This window comes from Monodelphis domestica, chromosome 3 (assembly GCF_027887165.1).
Source record: "Monodelphis domestica isolate mMonDom1 chromosome 3, mMonDom1.pri, whole genome shotgun sequence".
Lineage (NCBI taxonomy): Eukaryota > Metazoa > Chordata > Mammalia > Didelphimorphia > Didelphidae > Monodelphis > Monodelphis domestica.
The window spans coordinates 417755343-417776330 of NC_077229.1; the positions used below are offsets into that span (position 1 = coordinate 417755343).

The following is a 20988-nucleotide window of genomic DNA, read 5'->3' on the forward strand; positions in this document are numbered from 1 at the left end:
GGGCAGGCTTTCTTTATTATTATTTTATTTTGTTAAATATTTCCATTTATTTTTAATATTCATCTTAAAATATTTTTATTTCTAAAAACTCTCCTATTCCTTCCCCACTCATTCAGAAGCCAAAAAATATAACAATTATACATCTGAAGTCATGCAAAACATTTCCATATTAGCCCTATTGCAAAACAAAAACTTACATAAAAATGCAAGAAAATTTTTAAAAAGTGAAAAGCATCAGCTTATATATTTATGAAGAGCACACATTTTTGGGGAAAAGTAATTTATTTTTATTTAATTAATTAATTTAGATTTTTTTCAATGGTTCCATGATTCGTGTTCTTTCCCTCCTTTCTTCCTACCCTCCCTCCCATAGCCAAGGAACAATTTCACTGGGTTTTACAAGTGTCAGTGATCAAGACCTATTTTTCCATATTATTAATATTTACTTAGAGTCTACATCCCCAATCATATCCCCATTGACCCATGTGACCAAGCAGTTGTTTTTCTTCTGTTTCTACTCCCACAGTTCTTTTTCTGGATGTGAATAGTGTTCTTTCTCATAAATCCCTCAGAGTTGTCCTGGATCATTGCATTGCTGCTAGTAGAGAAGTCCATTACATTTGATTGTGCCATGATGTATCAGTCTCTGTGTACAATGTTCTCCTGGTTCTGCTCCTCTCACTCCTCTCACTTCACAATTCCTGGAGGTCATTTCAGTTCACATGGAATTCCTCCAGTTCATTATTTCTTTTAGCTACTATTCCATCATCAACATATACCACAATTTGTTCATCCATTCCTCAATCAAAGGGCATCCCCTCATTGGGAAAAAGGAATTCTAATCAAAATATAAATAGGAAAAAAATAAAGAAACAAAAAAAGGCAACAAGGACAATGAAGATGATCAGGTCTAGTGCAAAACAGAATACAGCAAGTGGCTAGAGAAGGGTTGCAGCAAAAAGGTAGGTGGGGCTTGGAAGCTAGAGCCATTTCCGGTGGCCTATGAAAAAACCACAACTCCCAGAAAGGCCCAGGGTCACTTCGCCGGAAGAATCGCATGCGGCCCCACCCCCTTACCTCAGGCGCGAGCGTCCCTCCTACTTAACTGGAAATTGGCTAGTTGGAGGCGGAGCCGGTGGCGTGAAGCATCACGGGCCTGTGACGGTAGCCGCGGACCCTTTGAGCGGAGACTATGGAGGTACAGGAGGAGGACCCAAAGGGAGAGGAGGAGGAGGAGGAGAAGTCTGAGAAGGTGAGCGGGAGTGGGAGTGAGGCCCTCGGATTCCTCCTCACTCATTCCCTTTCCCCTTAGCAGGACCTGGGATCTAGACTTGAGGCCGCCTTAGCCTCCAAACGTGTACTGTCCCCTACCAAAATCTCAAAGAACTTTATCTGCTCCTATCCTTCAGCTCCTTATGCCCCTCCCCCAGTTCCAGGCGTCCTCTGGGATTCCCCCACCCCCGCGTTCTCTGGTGGGGCTTAAGGATGCCTTCCCCATTTCCCACCAGATTGGACCCTTTTTCAGACGCATTTTCTTTTAACGCAGTGCCTGGCACATAGGCGGCGCTTAATAAATGTTTATTGTTGGATTAATTGATTATGGTCCAGGAGGCGGAGGCCAGGAGATGGGGAGGCTTTTATGCCCCAATCCTCCTTAATGCCTGGAATTCAAGAGCTCTGGGCCTCCTTTGCCTCTTCATACCCACCCCCACCCCCACCTTCTGTTCCAAACCCCGGCCTTTGGTATAACTCACAAAAAAGCACTTTAGTAGACAGTCTCCTTTTGCCGATGAGTAACTTGTAAGAGAGAGTAAACTGTCAACCTTTATTAAGCTCTTACTTTGTGCTAGGCTGTTGTGTGAAATGCAGAGAATGCAAAAAAAGGCCCTTGCCCTCCCTGGAGAACTCTGGAGGTTTATTGATAGACAGATGGGCTCTTGGGGAGTTGGGACTGACTTGCCTTTTTTTGGGGGGGGCGGGCATTTCCTTATGTCTCCAGCACTTGACACAGAGCAGCTACTTAATAAAGAAATGCTTTGACTTATATCTAGAAACTTTTACTGAGAATTCATAGAAATGGTAGAGGGAGAAAAAGCAGCAGAGTTAATTTAATGGAGTAAACTGCTAAGAGTTTAGAAATGGGTGAAAGGATTTATATGTTCATTCATTTATTCAGAAATTTAAGGTATTCGACATTTACTAGAAGAGACAATATATACGTATTAGTTAAGTACAAAATATGTGAAGAGAAGATGGAAGGTAATCTGAAAGGGGAAGACACTAGTGGCTGGGGGGATTGGAAAAGGCTTCTTTGTAGAAGATCAAATTTGAGCTAGTCTTGAAGGAAATCAGGGAAACAGAGGGGTCCCAGTGAAGAGCCATTGCAAAGTGTTGAAGATAAAGTATCTTATTTAAGGAAATGCAAATCAGTCATTATAGCTGAATCATAGAGTGGTAGGAGAGGAGTAAATAATTGATTTATTGAAGTTCACACAACTAGTAAAGTTGCAGACAGAATTGGGATTTGAGCACAGGTCCTTTAACTCAGATACAGCATTTTTTTTTTCCTGTTTCATGATACTGCCCCCTTTTTACTCCCCTCTTCACCATTACCTTTGTTTATGAGCCACAGTCTTTGCAGTCTATTTCCTCAAACCTCACATAAAGAAAAATATAACTAGCATTTATATAGGACTTTAAGGATCAAGAAGTTAGATAAAAAGTTTATTTCATTTGCTTAAATAACCTGAATGCTTGATACTGGGCCCTTTAAAAAATTTAACCGGACTACTGTGTTGTGTGATTAGACCATTTTTCACTAACTTGGAGTTTTGTCTTGACATGTTATTCTTGTTTCCAGATTATTCCTTGATATTTGATTCCTGAAATGAATGTCTATTAAGAGTTAATAAAGTATATTGGAAACCTGTAGTACTTCTAGAGATATCCAGGTGGCTTTTAATCACTTTTATCCTTATCTTATTGATTTCCTGGTTGATAAGTAGTTAAAGAATGTTGGACTTGGAGTCAAGAAAACCTTAGTTGGAATCCTACTCAATCAGTTATTAGCTATGACCCTGGGCAATTCACTTAAACTTTCTCATTCTCAGTTTCTTCATTTATAAAATGAGTATAATAATAGTGCTGATTTAACAGGGTTATTCTGAGGATCAAATATTGTGCAAATATGTGATGATTAAATGATAAAAGATTTTTGCAAAGTTTAAATGTTATATAAATGTTAACTATTAAAATGTTTTATAATATGGGTATTCCTTTTGATCATTAGATTGCTTCATGGTTGAAAAAGATTTTTGGTGATCAGCCCATTCCGAAATATGAAATGAATCCACGGACCACAGATATCTTGTATCATCTTTCAGAATGTAACAGAGTACGAGACAGGGATACCTCCTTGGTAATAGAAGACTTGAAACAGAAGGCAAGAGAATATGAATCAGAAGGTAAGTTTAGCTGTGGAATGATGTTTGTAAATCTAAATAAGCTTTGTTTTTTTTTGTGGGAGATGCAAAGGAGTTAAATCGTAGAAAATTAGAGTGGATTTTAGAAGTCATCTAGTCCTGAATCCTTATTTTTATAGATGATGAAACTGAGGCCCAGAGGGATTAGGTGATTTACCCAGAATTACACAGATGGTAATAATAGAGATAGAATTTGAACCCAGTATTTCTGACTCCAGATTCTCACTCTTTCTTGTATGCCATTTCTTTTTATCTATATTGTAATCATTGTATAAATTATCTATTGTTCAGAACCTAATTTGAATATCACCTTTTTCAAAATGCCTTTTGATATGTGATCTCTTCCTTCACAGAATTTTTATGGTATTTAAAATCTCTTCATGTACCTCAAATGCCTAAAAGAGGTAACAGAAATACAGGAGCAATCATTTAAGAGTTGATTTGGATTCATGACTTACAAAAATTGTGCTGTTCATTATGAGTTTTTTTTTTTAATCTTTCAGCCAGATATCTCCAAGATCTTCTCTTGGAAAGTGTCAATCTGTCCTTCACCAGTCTCTCTAGTATCGGAAGCAGCTATCTTAATGCTTTGGTTGACATTGCACTAGTGCTTGAAACAAAGGATACCTCCCTAGCTAGGTAAGTCAGTTGTAATACCTGCCAGTGAATTGCCCCAGAAAGTATTGATTTAGTGACTTTGTCATTCCAAGAAGTGTTAAGTTTAGAGTAATAATGGTACCAGCTAAAAAATATATTTGGCGAAATATTTGTTTCCCAAACTAATGAAACTATACATTAGTTAGTTCAAATTAATGTAGGGTATTAAGTGATCCAAAAATTAATAACTGTTTTTCCTTCAGGACCAATCTATTTCTTCTCCTCTCCCTCCCCTTATCACTTTCCCTGCTCTCTCACCTTCCTAATTTGGATCACTTTCATCCCTTATTATTGGGGGAAGACTATGGAAGATTGTGGAGTAAGAGCATTATTCCCTAAATAATAAGCAGAGGAGCACACCAGCCATAGGTTGAAATGTTCTTGGCCTCAGAACTTGCCTTCTTCTGTTATGCTTAAATGGGAGGGGTTCCACACTTCATCTAGTAAACCTTCTTCCATACTACTAGAATTGGGCATTCACTAGCCAGAACAACCACTACTAGTCTCATTATATTCTATCACTTAAATAATGTGTGTGTGTGTGTGTGTGTGTGTGTGTTCATTCTTACACACGCTTAGAGAATGGCATGTATATGTATGTTCAGATTATAAGAATCCATACAGAGTTAATCTTCAAAATGAGAACTTCATGGATGGATGATTGATTGATAATATAATAATAATACATTTATAGAGTGCTTTAAAGTTTATAAAAGAAAAACAAAAGTCAGGTTAGTTGACCTGGCCAGTGTCTCACAGCTGGAAGGTATTAGTACATGAATTGGTACTTGGTCTTTTGGGAAGGAGTACTTAGATACTTAGAAATTAAAAGTGATTGTTGGTCTCTGTAGAGCATCCAACCTCCAGTTCTGTAATCAGATTTTTGTCTTAAGTTTTATCCCTGCAGTGAACAGTTTGACTGCTGATCTTTTTCGTACCAAGAGCAGAAATGAAGAAATGGAGCATGAATTAAGCAAACTGGGAAAAAATCTAACTGCAACTCTAATGCTAGAAAAATGTCTAAGAGAGTGAGTAAATCCTTAGGGGAAATAATAGCTGTCTTAATTGGGTAAAGGCAGAGTGGAATATTGTGAGATCATTAGTTTGGGGTGGAGTTATATGATTTAGAGCTGCCATTTTCTGGAATATGTATGCTTATATTTCTGGGTGTCTGTTTTCTCCTACCTTGGTAATAACATGCATTCCATTATGAATCCTTATTGATAGGCTTAGGGACTTGGAGATGTTAGGGAAGAGAATCCAATTTACAATCATATTTTAGTGTCCCAGGATATATACTTTAAAAAAAATACCAGTATTCCTTCTCTTTCCCTTCCCAGAGAGTCATCCCATTAAAGGCAAAAAAAAGAAAGAAAAAGGGAGGGGGGGTGGGTCAGCATAACTGATCAGTACATTAAAAAAAAATATATGAAATACATGCAGTATACAACATTTGAGGGATTCCCACCTCTACAGAGGGAGAGGATAAGGATATCTTCTTACATCTCTTCTTTTGAGCCATATCTATTTTTTATAATTTTACAACATTTACTTTTGATTTTTTTTGGTGATTCTTTTTACTTTATATTCATCATGTATATTTTTTCTTAGCTTTACTTTGCATCAGTTCATGTAGGTCTTTACATATGTCTTTGGGATTACTGTGTTTATTATTTCTTATAGAACCATATTATTCCATTATATTCTTTAGCCCTTCTTCAATTGATAGGCCTTTATTTTTGTTTCCAGTTCCTTGCTATCACAGAATGTGCTACAATCAATATTTTGGTGTTTATGGAGAAATATGTGCTTTATATATATGTGTTTATTCAGGGAGTACCTGCTGGTCCTGTCAATGTCATAGGTTCACATAATTTTTAGAGTTGTAGAAGAAACCTTAGATCATTGATTTAACACTCATTTTTAGAAAAGAGAAAATAGGTTCAGAAAGGGAAAACAATTCATTCGATAGACTAGCAAATTGATGGCAGTATCTGATTCTATTTCCTTTTGCACAGAGGTATGTAGAAAGTGAGAAAGACGGTTGCTTGTGAAAAATGCACATTAAACAGCTGAGGAAACTTACAAAATCTTTTTGCAATGTCTTACATGTAATAGACACAATAAATGGTTGACTAAACAGTTAAAAATAGGTTGTAGCCTCATTATTTACTTATCTAAAGAAAACTATTCTTATTTTTGTATATGTTGTAATTAAAGGATATTGCCATTCTTTCCCATCCTCTAAGGGACAGATCTTAAGCACTATGAGGTTAATTTCTCAACTCAGTTAAACTTCAGAGGAAGTTATGAATTTTCATGATAGACTTACTCTAGTGAGTTTCTATAGAATCTGCTAGAACAGGAATCTATTGTAATCTTAAATGGTCTACATGTCAAATATTCCTGTATTTAAAATTGTTTACTTGTTTCAAAGATAGTTTTATCTAATTCAGTACAGTAATTCATTCAACTAATAACATTAGGATATCTTAATTTTGATAAGAGAAATGAAATACTAATAAAATACTTATCTCTAAAAATAGAAAACAGTTTTTTCAAGATCTCCCTTTTTTATTCTGTACATTGTTTCCATGATATTACAGAAGGATAAACCACAATAGGATACATTAAAAATTAATTTCATAATAGTTTTATAATGCATTTCATGACTTTTGAGGGATAGTAGATTTACTTTTCCAAGTTTGTTTGACATAAGGTGATATTAAACCTAGTTCACCTTCTCTGAGCAAAACATCAAGCACCAATATGGGGGAGGTGGCCAAGAGTATGTTGGGTACCCAGAGAAAGCCAGCTTGGGATATAGCATATAGTCAACAAAAGAGGTATTCCAGAAATGCTAATAGAAAGTTGAACATAAAAACTGATACTGCTGTTCAGTGCTTTTTAAAAATGTACTGCATTCAAATGAAGGAAATTTTACCTTTTAAAGGGACCTCAAGAAGGCAGAGCTGCATCTTTCCATGGAAAAAGCCAAAGTTGATAGTCGAATTTCAAATATGGATTTTCTAAAAGCCAAATCTGATGACCTCAGATTAAGAATCAAGATTGCAGAGGTTTGTATAAAGGACTAAATCTGATCAAATATTTACCATGACTTCATTTCCTTGAGAATTTCAGACTTTAGGGTAGTGGGTACTAAAAATTTGAGAATTTCTGCTCAGAAGAGAATAGTTTAAAAAAAAATTCCAACTGACATGGCACTTCTAAGGTCTATAAAGGTCTGTCCTCACAACAACTCTATGAGAAAAGGTCTATATTTATTACTTCTCTTTGGGTGGGGTGGGGAGCAGTAGTGGGAAAGGAATGGTTAACAAATTGTTACCTTCTATACAACTTGGTGTACCAGAGAGGGTGCCTGAGGCACAGAGAGGTTGTGATGTGTCCAGAGACAAATTAGAGGCAGGACATGAATCTAGGTCTTCCTGATCCATTATACCTCTCATCTTTACTTTAGAGATGATACAATTTGAGGTTCAGAGAAGTTAAACAGCTTGCCCAAGATAATAAAATTTAGGGGCCTCAGAAGCTATCTAATTTAGTCCAAATATTGAACATAACTTCTATAACATACCCAAGGAGTCATCTATCCTTTGCTTGAAGAGGCAACCCATGTCACTTTGGGGTAATTCTAATTGTTAGGAAGTTATTGTTGACATCAAACTAATATACCCCTCTCCAGTTTCTCTAGTTCTACCTTTTGAGGCTAAGCAGGAAAAGTTCATTGCTTTTACATGACAGAACTTTCAGCAGCTTGAAGACTGCTTTCATGTTCCCCCTAAACTTTTTCCTTGTTTCTGCAGTTTCTCTAGCTGATCCTCATATACAGTCTGATCTTGAGGCTCTTCACCATCTTGGTTGCCGCCTTCTTTTTTTAAAATAAATTATTTATTTATTTAGACTTTTTTCATGGTTCCATGATTCATGTTTTTTCTCTCCCCACTTCCCTCCCCCTTCCCAGAGCTGACAAGCAATTTGGTTGCCTTCTAGATACTCACAAAGCTTATTAGTGTGCTTCCTAAAATGTGGAACCCAGAACTAAAAATGGCACAAAAAGATCTCCTTTATAAAGTTTCATTTTCCAATATTTCAGTAATGTGTAGCCAGCCAGAAGTCCACCTGCAGCAGCAGTTTGCTCCAGTGCTAGTGTACTCTGCTTCCACTTTCACTTTTTTATGGATGGGGTAGAGGTAGGAGGCCACTGAGACCAGCTGATGGGGTAAGAGGTAAGAGTAGGAAGTATGAGAGTATATACTGTGGGAATCAGCAGGGGTTCTCAAATACAATTTTTCAGTCATCCATGGTAGGTCTTGGAATGTACTAGGGCCCTACTGTACTCCAAATAGGTTCTGACCAGGGCAGAGTATAGCTGGACTATTATGTCTCTTATTCTGAACAGGATGCCTTTCTAAGACTGTGTTCGAATTTTTGGCATCCATTTTTTATTGCAGTCCACTAAAATCCATGGAACTTTTTCAGATGCACTAACTGGCATCTTCTCTTTGTGTACTCTTCAGAACATCATAATGTGAAATTGATTTTTTATTTATTTATTTTTTAAACCCTTACCTTCCATCTTGGAATCAATACGGTGTATTGGCTCCAAGGCAGAAGAGTGGTAAGGGCTAGGCAATGGGGGTCAAGTGACTTGCCCAGGGTCACACAGCTGGGAAGTGTCTAAGGCCAGATTTGAACCTAGGACCTCCCATCTCTAGGCCTGGCTCTCAATCCACTGAGCCACCCAGCTGCCCCCTTGAAATTGATTTTTTGAATCCAAGTGCAAGACTCTATACTTTATTCCTTTTAAATTTCATTTTATTAAACCAACCTAGCATTCTAAACTAATGTTTTTGGATCATAGATTTGTCATACATTCAGTCTTTGAGCTCTACCTCCTAGCTGTCTGTCATCACTTTTGATATACATGCCATTGATGCATTTATCCAAATCTTTGATAAAAATATGAAATAGCAGAAGACCAAGAACAGATTCCTGAGATATTCCACTGAGGCACAGATCTCCTTACAGTCAAAAGATTTATTAAATATGTACATTGTCCCAAGAACTGACAAACACTGGAGATTAAAAAAAAAAGTCAAGAACAGTTCCTCTTTTGAGGAAGCTTACATGCTAATGTGGGAGACAGCTTGTACATAACAAAATTACATTCAGAGTAGATATAAGGTAACCAGAGAGAAAACACTGACACCTTGATGGGGGGAAGAAGGGGGCAGACAGCCAGTATTCGGAAAGGCCTGAAGAAAGTAATGTTGGAACTGAGTCTTGAAGGAAACCAAGGAGTCTAAAAGGGAGAAGCATTCCTAGGATGGGAACAGCCAGTGTGAATGCATGAAGATGGAATATAGAACATTGTGTATATGGAACAATGTATTCCATGTAGGTCAATGTGCCTGGACCGCAGAGTATGGGAAGGGGAGGAGTGTATAACAGATCTGGGAAGAGAAGACAGATGGTCAAATGTGGACTGAGATACTCCCTAGCTGTGTGACCCTGGGCAACTCACTTAACCCCTTGCTTATCACTTACTACTTTTCTGCCTGGGAACCAGTATTTAGTATTGATTCCAAGGCAGAAGATATGGGTTTTTAATTTTTTTTAATCTGGAAAGATATAGAGGGGTCAGATTATAAATTACTTTAAATGCTACAAAGTATCTTCCAATATAATTTTTGTTAATACTATGTAATGTAGAGCTCCCATCTACTCTTATTTTAACGTGGAACTTCTGATATAAAAAACTTTAAACATAAATGGAGGCAATGATGACTCAGACTTTTTCTCACTGGTATTTAAGTAATTTATTTGTGTTGAGATACTGCCTTTTCTTGGTTTTAATTGACTTTCTATGAACTGAATGTTAGGCTAGTCTACAAAACCCTGAAAAGAAGCAGACTTCTCAGAAGTGAGTGACAGGGCCATCAATCACAGATGTTTTGGCTCTTCCAAGTTACTGTTGTGTTTGGGTGTTTGTAAGGTTCTATATTTGCTTCAACTTATAAAATCAGTGAATAATACGCTACAAAAAGAGAGGAGGACCATGCGAAGTATAGATATTTGAAATGGAAGAGAGAAAATTTTCTTGTTCTGCTCTATTACTCTGTAAGTATTTCCTAATAAACTCATCCTGCTTACTTAGTGAATTATTTTTAAATCAGTGTGATGATGTAACATACTTACTTTTTATCCCTAGGGATCAATCAGACGAATAATTATTTCCAGATTTTCTTTATTCAGAACCCTATTCTTCATACTTAATGATGCGTTGTCTTGGGACTTTTCAAGTTGACTTTCTCAGTATTCTCTACCTGCCTTTATTAGCCTATGGAATGAGTCTTTACATATCTCCTTTATCAACCATTGAAATCCTTAATAGGTCCATAATAGTAGGCCCTTCTGAGGATTGTCTTTAGTTAATGGAGTTGAGGCATGAAGTGCATCTTCATAATTATCTTTTCCTGATATTTTTAGGAAGTTTCCTGAAAGCAGTGGAATTTATGAGGAAGCTAGGTAGCTCAGTGGATAGAGCACCAGGCTTGCAGTCAGGAGAACCTGGGTTCATATCAGGCCTCAGACAGTACCTAGCTGTGTGACTCTGGGCAAGTCATTTAACCCCAATTGCCTAGCCCTTGCTGCTCTTCTGTCTTAGAATTGATACTAAGAGAAAAGGTAAGGGTTTAAAAAAAACAGTGGGATTTCCATTGTCATCAATTTTCCTTTATGCCACAAGATATCTTATAACTTGGGAATTATTGGCTCTTTATTTTGGTTATGTTGTACCATTTGTTAGAGGGTGTATGGTTAATGAATAAAAATACTTGAATGCATGAATAGGTGAGTGCTTTTGTCTGGCTTATAGTTTAAATTAAAATCAAATCAATTAAATTACAGCTTAAAGCTTATGCTCCTGAAAATGTATAACAGCATCTTCATTTGAAAAGAATGGTTATGCATTTTAGCATTTCTGTTTTTGTTTTGTAGGAGCAACTTTCAGCTCGAGGGATGGATGCTTCTCTCTCTCATCAATCATTATTGACACTTTCAGAGGTGAGCTGATTTAAACCTTATTGAATTTTCTTTTTCTTGAGTAATCTAGGAAATTAACATGGTCCTGAAATGCATTCCTTGATTTGAATTAAAATTTTTACTTCTTTTAAAATACTGCTATTCTTATTATTTAAGTTAGCATTAGAAATGCTAGCATAGCAATAAGAGAAGAAAAAAATAGAAGGAATCAAAATGAGCAATGAAGTAATAAAATTGTCTCTTTGCAGATGATGTGATAGTATATGTGGAAAATCCTAGAGATTCAACTAAAAAGTTGAAACTAACAATAATTTTAGCAAAATAGTAGAAATCATCAACATTTTTATATATTTCTAACAGAGATACCCCATTTAAAATTACGATAGAATAAAATACCTGGCAAAACAAACTCGAGAACTACATAAACATAAAACACTTTACACAAAGTCAGATTTAAATAATTAGAAAAATAGTGATTGTTCATGGGCAGAGCCAATATAATTAAAATGACAATCCTAGCTAAACTAATCTACTCATTCAAAACCATCCCAAATAATTACAAAAACAAATTGTTTTATTAATCTGGGGAAAAAAAATTTTAAATAGTAAAATTCATTTGGAAGAACAAAACATTCAAGAAAAATTAATGAAAAAATGTAAAGGAATGAGGGGTATAGCAGTACTGGATTTTAAGCTGTATTATAAAGCAGTAATTATCAAAACCATCTGGTATTGGCTGGGAAAAAAAGGTAGATCAGTGGAACAGGACATACTCCAAACAGTAATAAAACAATATTAAAACCAACCTTGTATGTGACAAAAGTATAGATCCAAGTTTTTGGAATAAGAACATACTATTTGGTAAAAATTACTGGAACAGGGGGCAGCTGGGTAGCTCAGTGGATTGAGCGACCTAGAGCCAAGAGGTCCTAGGTTCAAATCTGGCCTCAGATACTTCCCAGCTGTGTGACCTTGGGCAAGTCACTTAACCCCCATTGCCTAGCCCTTACCACTCTTCTGCCTTGGAACCAATACACAGTATTGACTCCAAGATGGAAGGTACGGGTTTAAAAAAAAAAAATTACTGGGACAAATTTGAACCCACGTTATCCCAACTCCAGGCCTGGTGTTCACTCCTATGTGACTTCTAGCTTCCCCTTTTAAAAAACTTTTATTGATTTATTTATTCTTCACAATAATTTTTGTATGACCCTGGACAAGTCACTTAACCCCCATTGCCTAGCCCTTACCACTCCTCTGCCTTGGAACCAATACACAGTATTGATTCCAAGACAGATGGTAAGGGCATAAAGAAATAAAAATTAAAAAAATAAAGAGATGGAGAGCATTGTGAGATAGAAAATAATTTTCTCTGCAAATAAAAGTAATGTAACCAAGATTAGAAAGAAAGCAAAAAATTGGAGAAAAAATTTTGTAGACAGTTTCTCAGATAGAGGTTTCATACCTAAAATATATAGGGAACTTTGTCAAATTTATGAGAATAAGAGTCATCCCCCAGTTGATAAATGGGCAAAAGATATGAACAGACAGTTTTTGGATGAAGAAATCAAAGCCATATGTGTGTGTGTGTAGTATGTTCCCTATATTTCATGTACATATATGTGTGTATGTGTGTGTATGAAAAAATGCTCTAAATCACCACTGACAATGCAAACAAAACAATTTAGATATGTTATCTCACACTTGGCTAAAATGGTAAAAGGGCAAAATGACAGTTGTTAGAGGAGATGTAGAAAAACGGGACACTACACACTGTTGGTGGAAATGCAAATTGATCCAACCATTTTTGGAGAGCAAGTTATCAACTGTCTACCCTTAGATCCAGCAATCCCTTTGTTGGGTCTGTTTCCAAAAGAGATCAGGAAGGCCAGATTTGAACCTAGGACCTCCCATCTCAATCTACCAAGCCACCTGGCTACCCAGAACAGGTTAATTTTTTTAATACTTGGAAAACTATGTGAAATAATGAAGACTGAAACAAGTTAGAACCAAGAGAACACTATATTTCAGCTGAAAAAGTAATATATGAAGAATAACTTGTTAATTATCCACCTATGGAGAATGAACTGAAAAATAAAAACATGAAAGGCAAAATCTATATATGCAAATCTTTGTTGGGTGATACTTTTTACAGTATAAAAAAGGGAGGAAAGGCTGAGATACCTGGGAATAAATTCTATTAAATAAATAAATTTTTCAAAAAGGAAAGTTTAAAAAAAAAGAGAAAACAATGCTATTTATTTTTGCTTTCTTTTAAGAATATCTAATATCTTTAAATTATATATTTATATATGTACACACACAAAACTGTTGCTTCTGAGTTTCCCCTATTCCCCAGTAGAATTGTCTCTTGTAAGAAATAAGTACATTCAAACAAAACAAATTATATTGTCCATATCTGAGAATAACATACCTCATTCTGCACTTATTTAGGCTAGTGCTTCTCAGAAATCATAACATCATACTTGTTGGGGACTCTGGAAGGATTTATATTGAGTTATCCCTCATTCTCAGTGTTCCAGATGGGATTATTGCTAGAGAATTGCACCCTTATTTCTATGCTTAAGACCTCTCTAGCACTCCATCTCTCTAGATAGTATCTGAAAGGACTCAAGGGAAGAAATACAGTCTTCCTCTGATTGTGGGAGGAAAAAAAAGACATGAAATCACTAATAATTTGAGCTATGCAAATTAAGCTACTCTGAGTAGTACTACCACTACTCATCAGATTGGCAAAGTTGACAAGAAAAGGAAATATCAGATGTTGAAGGGCATGTAAGCAAACAGGCACATTAATGCATGGTTGGTATAGCTGTGAACAGGTACAACCATTTCTGGAAAAAAATTAGACACTTTCCCAAAAGTTATTATACATAGACCTACCCATTTAACTTGGTGATACCACTACTAGGCCCCAAAGAGATCAAAGGGAAATGAAAAAAGTCATAAAAGTACTGCATTTGGGCACTACTAGACATAAAAGAAAGCAACTTTTTAGCTTTTTTAAAGATAGTTATGATTTTTTGTTTTTTAAAATGAGTTAAAAAATTTTAAATGAGTTGGATTTTCATATTTTCAGTTTTAGCCAAAAGGGAAAGAAGTTGTTAATCTTTCACATTTTCACATAGCCACTTTGTCATCTTATTTTTGTTTTAATTAGTTTTATTCCTGAAACTTAACTGTTATTATAGTGACCTTCATTAATCCTGAAGAAGAGATGAAAAAATACATCTCTCTCCCTTCTTTACAGAGGTGCAAGACTATGGAAACATTGTATATACTGTCAGACTCCATGGAAGTGTTGGTTAGTTTTGTTGAACTCTTCAGAAGTTTCAGTTCTTTTTTTATTCTTTGTGATAAGAGATATCTCATTTGTTTGGGGGATGGGGTTATTTGGAAATGAAGGGGATATAAAAACAACAGGTATAAATACAAATTATTAAAAAAGGAAATGTTGCCTTCTAGCTGCATTTTAAAGATAACCCTTTTCTGTTTTATTTTTTAATTTTTAACTTTGTCTTAGTAACTACTCTAAGACAGAAGGGCAAGGGCTAGGCAAAATGAAGTTGTGACTTGCCCAGGGTTACACTGGTGGGAATGTCTCAGGCCAAATTTGAACCCACATTATCCCAACCCCAGGCCTGGTGTTCTCTCCTCTGTGACTTTTAGCTTCCCCGTTTAAAAAAGTTTTATTGATTTCTTTTATTTATCCTTCACAATAATATCTGTTCTATGTATATGGAAATGTTGATTTTTATTTATTGATTGATTGATATTTGCCAAGTCTTGAATAACAACAACAAAAATTATTGAAAATTTGATGCATTAACCGTGTTTAATTGGGTAGTAAAGTCCTTGGAGTCCCACCTCAGCATAGCGGAAAGGTGGACTTCTCATTACTAAATATCTCAGGACCATTGCAGGTCAAAGGATCTAGAAGTGGGAGAGGGGAAAGGATGGGGAAAAGCATTTATGTATAATGCCCACTGTGAGCTAGGCTATGTACTAAGGAAGCACTTTACAAATATTCTTTCTTTTGGTCTTCACAGCAGTTCTGCAGGGGAGGTATTTTTATTATCCCCATTTTATATTTGAGGAAAGTGAGGCAAAGAGACCATTAAGTAAATTGCCCAGGTCACACAGCTAATAAGTGTCCAAGGTTACATTTAAAGTCAGGTCTTTAGACTCTAGGCCCAGTACTGTATCTGCTGTGCCATCTATTTGTCTTTATTCCACCTAGCTGTTTCAAAATTAAAGAATCTCATGGTTCTCTGTGTCATTTTTTTTAATATAATCCATTTCTGAGTGGCAGAATTCAAACTATATCTGACATCTTTGATCTTTGTTTCTGTCTCCTTGATACCTGTATAACTTTATGTTTACTCTTTACAGTGTGTCTTTTTGATGAAATTCAGCTTTAAATGTTCATTAACATAAATTTTTTTCTTTTCCCTTTATTTTCTCTTTGTAGTTCCATTAATGTACATTTCTTCACTATTCTGCCCTTAATAGGCTAGGATTCATTTGATTTTTTTAAAGGGTTTTATTGATGCTTTTTAAAGCACCACCGTCACTTCCCAATCTTCCCCATCCCCATGGAACCCTCTCCTGAAACAGGGAAATAAATTAATGAAATAACACCAGACCAGTACATTGGTCATGACCGACAATGTATACCTTGTTCTATACTTATTCTGCCTTTGTAGTCAAGGTTGTGTATATTGTTCTCTTTGTTCTGCTGTCTTTAATCTGCAGAAATTCATATAAATCTCAAGTTTTTCCTAGTTCTTCATATTCTCTATTACTGAATAATAGTATTCCGTTATAATCATGTATCACAACTTCCTTTTTTTTTTTTTGCAAGACTTGGTTTATATTTCTAACTCTAAAGGCTAACTTCTTTCTTTTGGATATGTGTGTGTTAGGTCTTGTAGAGCTTGGCTGTCCTAACATTTTCCATTTTGACTACTTGGCACTAAAATGCAAACTTCCCAGACAGCATATAATTGTGATTCTAGCAGTTTCCCTCATTACCTTCCTTTATCAAATTACATAGCCTATCCCTAACTCCCACTCTTCTTTAAAAAAATGTTGGATGTGTAACTTTTCTCTTTTAAATTATTTGTAAAATTTTTCTTTGGTAGTTTAATTTTCTTCGTTGCTTTTTGGTAATTTGGTTTTGTTATTTCCTTAGAAACTGGCTGAACTCAAACAACAGACTGCACCTTTGAAGAAGAGATTGGAATCTTATTTAGACTTAATGCCGGTATTTATTACACTGTGTCATGATTTTAAAAAATGTTTCGTATCCCAAAGTTTTCTTCGAAATAATGGAAGTACTCAGAGTTTCATTTCACTACTAGACTGTTTTCCATTTGGTTAAGCCACTGCTATCTTTGTGTGTGTGTGTCTTTCTCTTTTTAATTAAAAAACAAACAAACACCTTTCTTTCTTTCTATCTTAAAATCAATAAAGTATTACTTCCAAGGCAGAAGAATAGTAAGGGCTAGGCAATTGGGGTTAAGTGACTTGTCCATGGTCACACAGCTGGGAAGTATCTGAGGCCAGATTTGAACCTAGGACCTCCTATCTCTGGACCTGACTCTATCTTCTGAGCCACCTAGCTGTCCTGCCCACTGTTGACTCTTAATTTTGATGTTTACTGAGCATATTCATTGTTTCCTTTGAAGAAGATCCATAACACTTAAAAAAAAATCATACTTTCAATTTACTTGTTTTAAGAGACCTTTGTATCTTAATTTTATGTTAAGACATGCCCCTGTGATTTGACAAATTTTCTGTTATCTAACATGTACCTTTTTTCCTCTCTAAAAGAATCCTTCTCTTGCTCAAGTGAAAATTGAAGAAGCCAAGCGAGAACTGGTATGTACTTAATAAAACCTATAAATGTGGCCATGAAGTGTTCGATAAAGTTCTCTCTGAACTTCTTTCCCCAACACATGTTCTTTGTTCATTCAGCGAATATATAATGAGTAACAACTCTGTGCAGGTCACTGGGTTTGGTTCTAAGGGAGATGACAAAGTTGATTATAAGATGAAAGATTGATAGATTTAGAGCTAGAGAGGTCCTTAGAGGTCACCAAATCCAGAAACTAAGGCTCAGTGACTTGCTTAGGATCACACAGCAGTCATTAAATATCTGAGGCAGGATTTGAAATAATCTCCCTGACTCCCAAGTCTAGTGCTCCTATCCTTTATGCCATGTTGCCTACAAGGAGCTTATGATCTTCAAGGGAAGATAACTATCATACAAGAAATGAGTCAGTTGTAGATTGGTTTAATGCAGTGTTTCTCAAACTCTACTGCAAGGAGTCCTAAAATACCTCGTTTGTTTTTAAACAAACTTTATGCTGTTTGTTAGTAGGTATTAAAAATAATTTTAGAGGATTTTACTAAGAGGGTTTTGCCAAAGTTTGTTTTAAACTGAAGAATTCTACTATTTTGGAAAAGTTTGAAAACCTTTGGTTTACAAGATAAAATGCTGGACTTGGAGAGCCAGGAAGGTCTGAGTTCACATCCTACCTCAGACACTTACTAGCTGTGTGATCCTGGGCAAGTCACTTACACTTTCTAGGGGACCTAACAAAACTAGTTTCTTCACCTGTAAAATGAGAGGGTTAAATGGTTACTAAGGTCCCTGTTGTCTCTAAACTCATATTATTTGATCCTATGAAACTATTCTTTGTTCCAAAGCTAGCCCATTCCTGATTGAGAACATCAGATAAGACTTAATGGACGAAGTAAGATTTGAGCTGACCATTGAAGGAAATGTGTGATTTTTAATAGGTAAAGATGGAGAAATAAAGAAAGGTATCAAAAGTATAAGAAATAGCAGGAGCGAAGGCAAGAGTTGGGGAAAATACAAATAATTAATTCAGTTTATCTTGACTATGGCATAGAGTGAGATCCTCCACTCCTTACTCCTCATTCTCTCATGCCCTTTAGCAAATCATTATCAATTTATATTGTTTCTATTCTCCTAACCCCTTTCCAATTCTACAACTTCTTTTCCCTTTAACTCAATGGCATGAAAATATATTTTCAGAAAAACTAAGGCAGAAGAGAACATCAAGAAGGAGATAAATGGCTTATGAAATCAGATGCTTCAGAGAAGTCAAAGGGGATGGAAATTGAGAAATAGTTATTGGATATAGTGACTAGAGACATTGGTGACATGTCTGAAGACATGGAGATAGCAGCCTTGGCAGAGGTTTGAGGTAGGAGTGGGTATTGAAGAAGTGAATTGGAAGCAGCAATTGTAGATTATTTTTGTTTAGAGGTTTGGCAGTGGAAGGAAGTACAAAGATGCAACAGAAATTTGAGGAGGTCACAGAATAGAAGGAAAGAACTTTTTAGTTTAGTCGAGATATTTTTGTAGACAGCACTGAAGGAACCTTGGAGAAGGAAATGGGCTAATTTCAGGAGCAAGGAAGGACATAGGAGGTGATCACAGGCACCAGGGAAATGTTTAACCGTGGAAAGAGGAAAGAACATCTGAGTCTGGAGAAAATAATATGTAAAAGTTCTGGAATGAAGGAGAAGGGATTTGAGGATGCTCCAGTCCACCAGCTTCTATCTCTTCTTAGATATATATGAAATGAAATCTGTTTAGAATAAGGAAGGGGCAAGGTTGGGGTTCAAAGTCTTGAGAGCAAAAAGTTTTCAGTAACTGTTGGGAATTTGTTAAAGGATGGTTAAAAGATAAAACGGAAATGTTATGAGAAGCAGCAAGTACCATTTGAGAAGAAATGGCTAATTAGCACAATCTCAATACTTTCCCTGTCAATACTCAAAAATCCAGGTGTCTAACATTACTCAAGATTAGGAATTTGTAATTATTTGGTGAGTGAGGGGAGAGAGAGATCCAGGAATGATGAGATTCGGTGCTGGTGAGAACATGTTAGAAATGGAGTTGGCACTGGTATAGAAACTAGTGAAGACAGAAGAGGACAAAAATGAAGAATTGATGGGATTTGATAAAAGAGCAGGTTCAGTAGTAGTGAGAGAAAGGGAAAAGTGACAAGAGAGGCAGTTGTGTTCTGAAAGAATTGAAGATTTCAAGAGCTTGGAGGTGAAACAATTTGTAGCAATGATGAATGACTGTGCTGATAGATGACTGAGGTGAAGTAGAGACAAAATGTTATTCAGGTTGATATTAATGTCAGGCAATTCTTAGGGGTAAAGCCTTGGACAGATCATCAACACTGATACAAATAAAGTAATAGAGAGTGAGGACAATAGGAAGGATTGAAGGTCTAGAATCTTGAGACAGTTGCTTATTGAGGAAGGAGGGAATGTGACTTGTTTATCTTTAAGGATGGGAAAAGCTGATCTAATTAGATGGCATGAATTTCAAAATAATACAGAGGGTTGATGGCACATCTGTGATCTAGAAATAGTAGTGAGAAATGGGTTGTTTGGATTCTTCTTTGGGCATTATGGAGTGGAAAAACACCCTACATTGGAGAGATTTACAAAGGAAATGTGGTTTTAGTATAGTAAAGAGAATTTTCAGTGAGAACCAGGAAGTGCCTGGTAAAAATATCAAGAATACATAACCTCCAATAAAGTAAGTGTTCCTTAGAAAACAGTAAAAAGGATCAGAACATTAGGAAGGTAGACAGAATTGGAGTGGGACTAGAGAGATGAATGGCTAAGGAAGGTAGGAATGAGACTACCTTTTGAAGAAAGAGCAGAGTTAAGAGTTGTGTGTTCGTAGCAGCTAATAGGAAAGAGGGAAGCAGGAGGTAGATGGGAGGGACATATTAGTGCTAGGAAGTGATTTAGTTGCTGTTCATATTATTGTTAACTTTCTAACATCCTATATACATTATTTTGAAGGGCAGCAGATGAGGAAATGTCTGGAAATATTTATATTATTTGGGATACCAGAATTTAATCTACTTTTTTCTTCCTTGGGCTTAAAATAACTGCAGAAGAGGAGTAAACTTAGGAACTTAAAACAGATATTCTTGAATCTATTTGTTGAGATACTTTCTTCCTTTAGAATTCTGTGGATGCTGAGCTCACAATGAAGGTGGACATGATGGAATTGTTACCAGATCAAAGTAAGCGTCGATTTACCTAATAAGTGAAGTGAATGGAAAAGGACTTTAAAATTTTGAGTGTATTTTTTGTCTGCCTTCCCTAATACCTTATTCCTATGTTCTTTGCATGAAATGATAGTATCCTTATTTATTTAAAAAAAAATCCCAATATGTATTGCCTTTTTGTATCCAAATACATATTTTCTTTAAACTTAAAATAAACTATTATCTTGGTTGTCAGTTTTCTATGCTGATGTGCTTAATAGTTCAGAGGTTTGGTATCCTTTATTTCCTCCACTAGGTAAATATTATGGTGACTGTCATCTTTTCTTTTGAATAAATTGGTACAACAAAAGTGAAAAACAAGGGTTATGTAACAAAATGTGATGGGAGGATACAAAAGAAGTTTCTGTACTTTCAGTGCAAGTGGCCTCCCCTTGCAATGTTCCTTCCTGCAAAGAGTATAATCTTGAGAATAGAACAAGGTGTACACTGTAGAAATTTATTAGAGAAGAATATGACAAAGTATATAAATTTACAAGCCATAAATTAGAAGTTCTGTGCAAGGTCTGAAAAAGGAGAGATCATTGTAAACTGGTGAGCTTTAGATAGTCCAGCTACAGAGAGGAAAGTATAAACATGTTTACTTATTGGATGAGGGGAACAATGAAGGGACCTAATCTAGACCCAGGCTA

At 35.9% G+C, this 20988-nt stretch overlaps 1 protein-coding gene across 7 annotated transcripts in view; it reads left to right on the plus strand.

The window, feature by feature from the left end:
• The first annotated feature begins 1049 nt into the window (after window positions 1-1049).
• Window positions 1050-20988, plus strand: part of HAUS1 (HAUS augmin like complex subunit 1) — a 31110-nt gene continuing 11171 nt past the window's right edge. For 2 of the 7 annotated variants that reach the window (XR_008917830.1, XM_007486623.3), the window contains exons 1-10: window positions 1064-1252; window positions 3290-3464; window positions 3986-4121; window positions 5033-5167; window positions 7093-7216; window positions 11160-11225; window positions 14476-14529; window positions 16420-16491; window positions 17061-17108; window positions 20254-20314. Coding sequence is in view for 6 of the 7 variants with exons in the window: in XM_007486623.3 (XP_007486685.1) it covers window positions 1193-1252; window positions 3290-3464; window positions 3986-4121; window positions 5033-5167; window positions 7093-7216; window positions 11160-11225; window positions 14476-14529; window positions 16420-16491; window positions 17061-17108; window positions 20254-20314 (931 nt within the window). In the remaining variant the exon portion in view is untranslated. Of the gene's footprint in view, window positions 1253-3289; window positions 3465-3985; window positions 4122-5032; window positions 5168-7092; window positions 7217-11159; window positions 11226-14475; window positions 14530-16419; window positions 16492-17060; window positions 17109-20253; window positions 20534-20988 lie in introns of those variants that run through there. The other 5 variants (XM_056824383.1, XM_007486621.3, XM_056824384.1 and 2 more) reach the window with 5 other exon arrangements.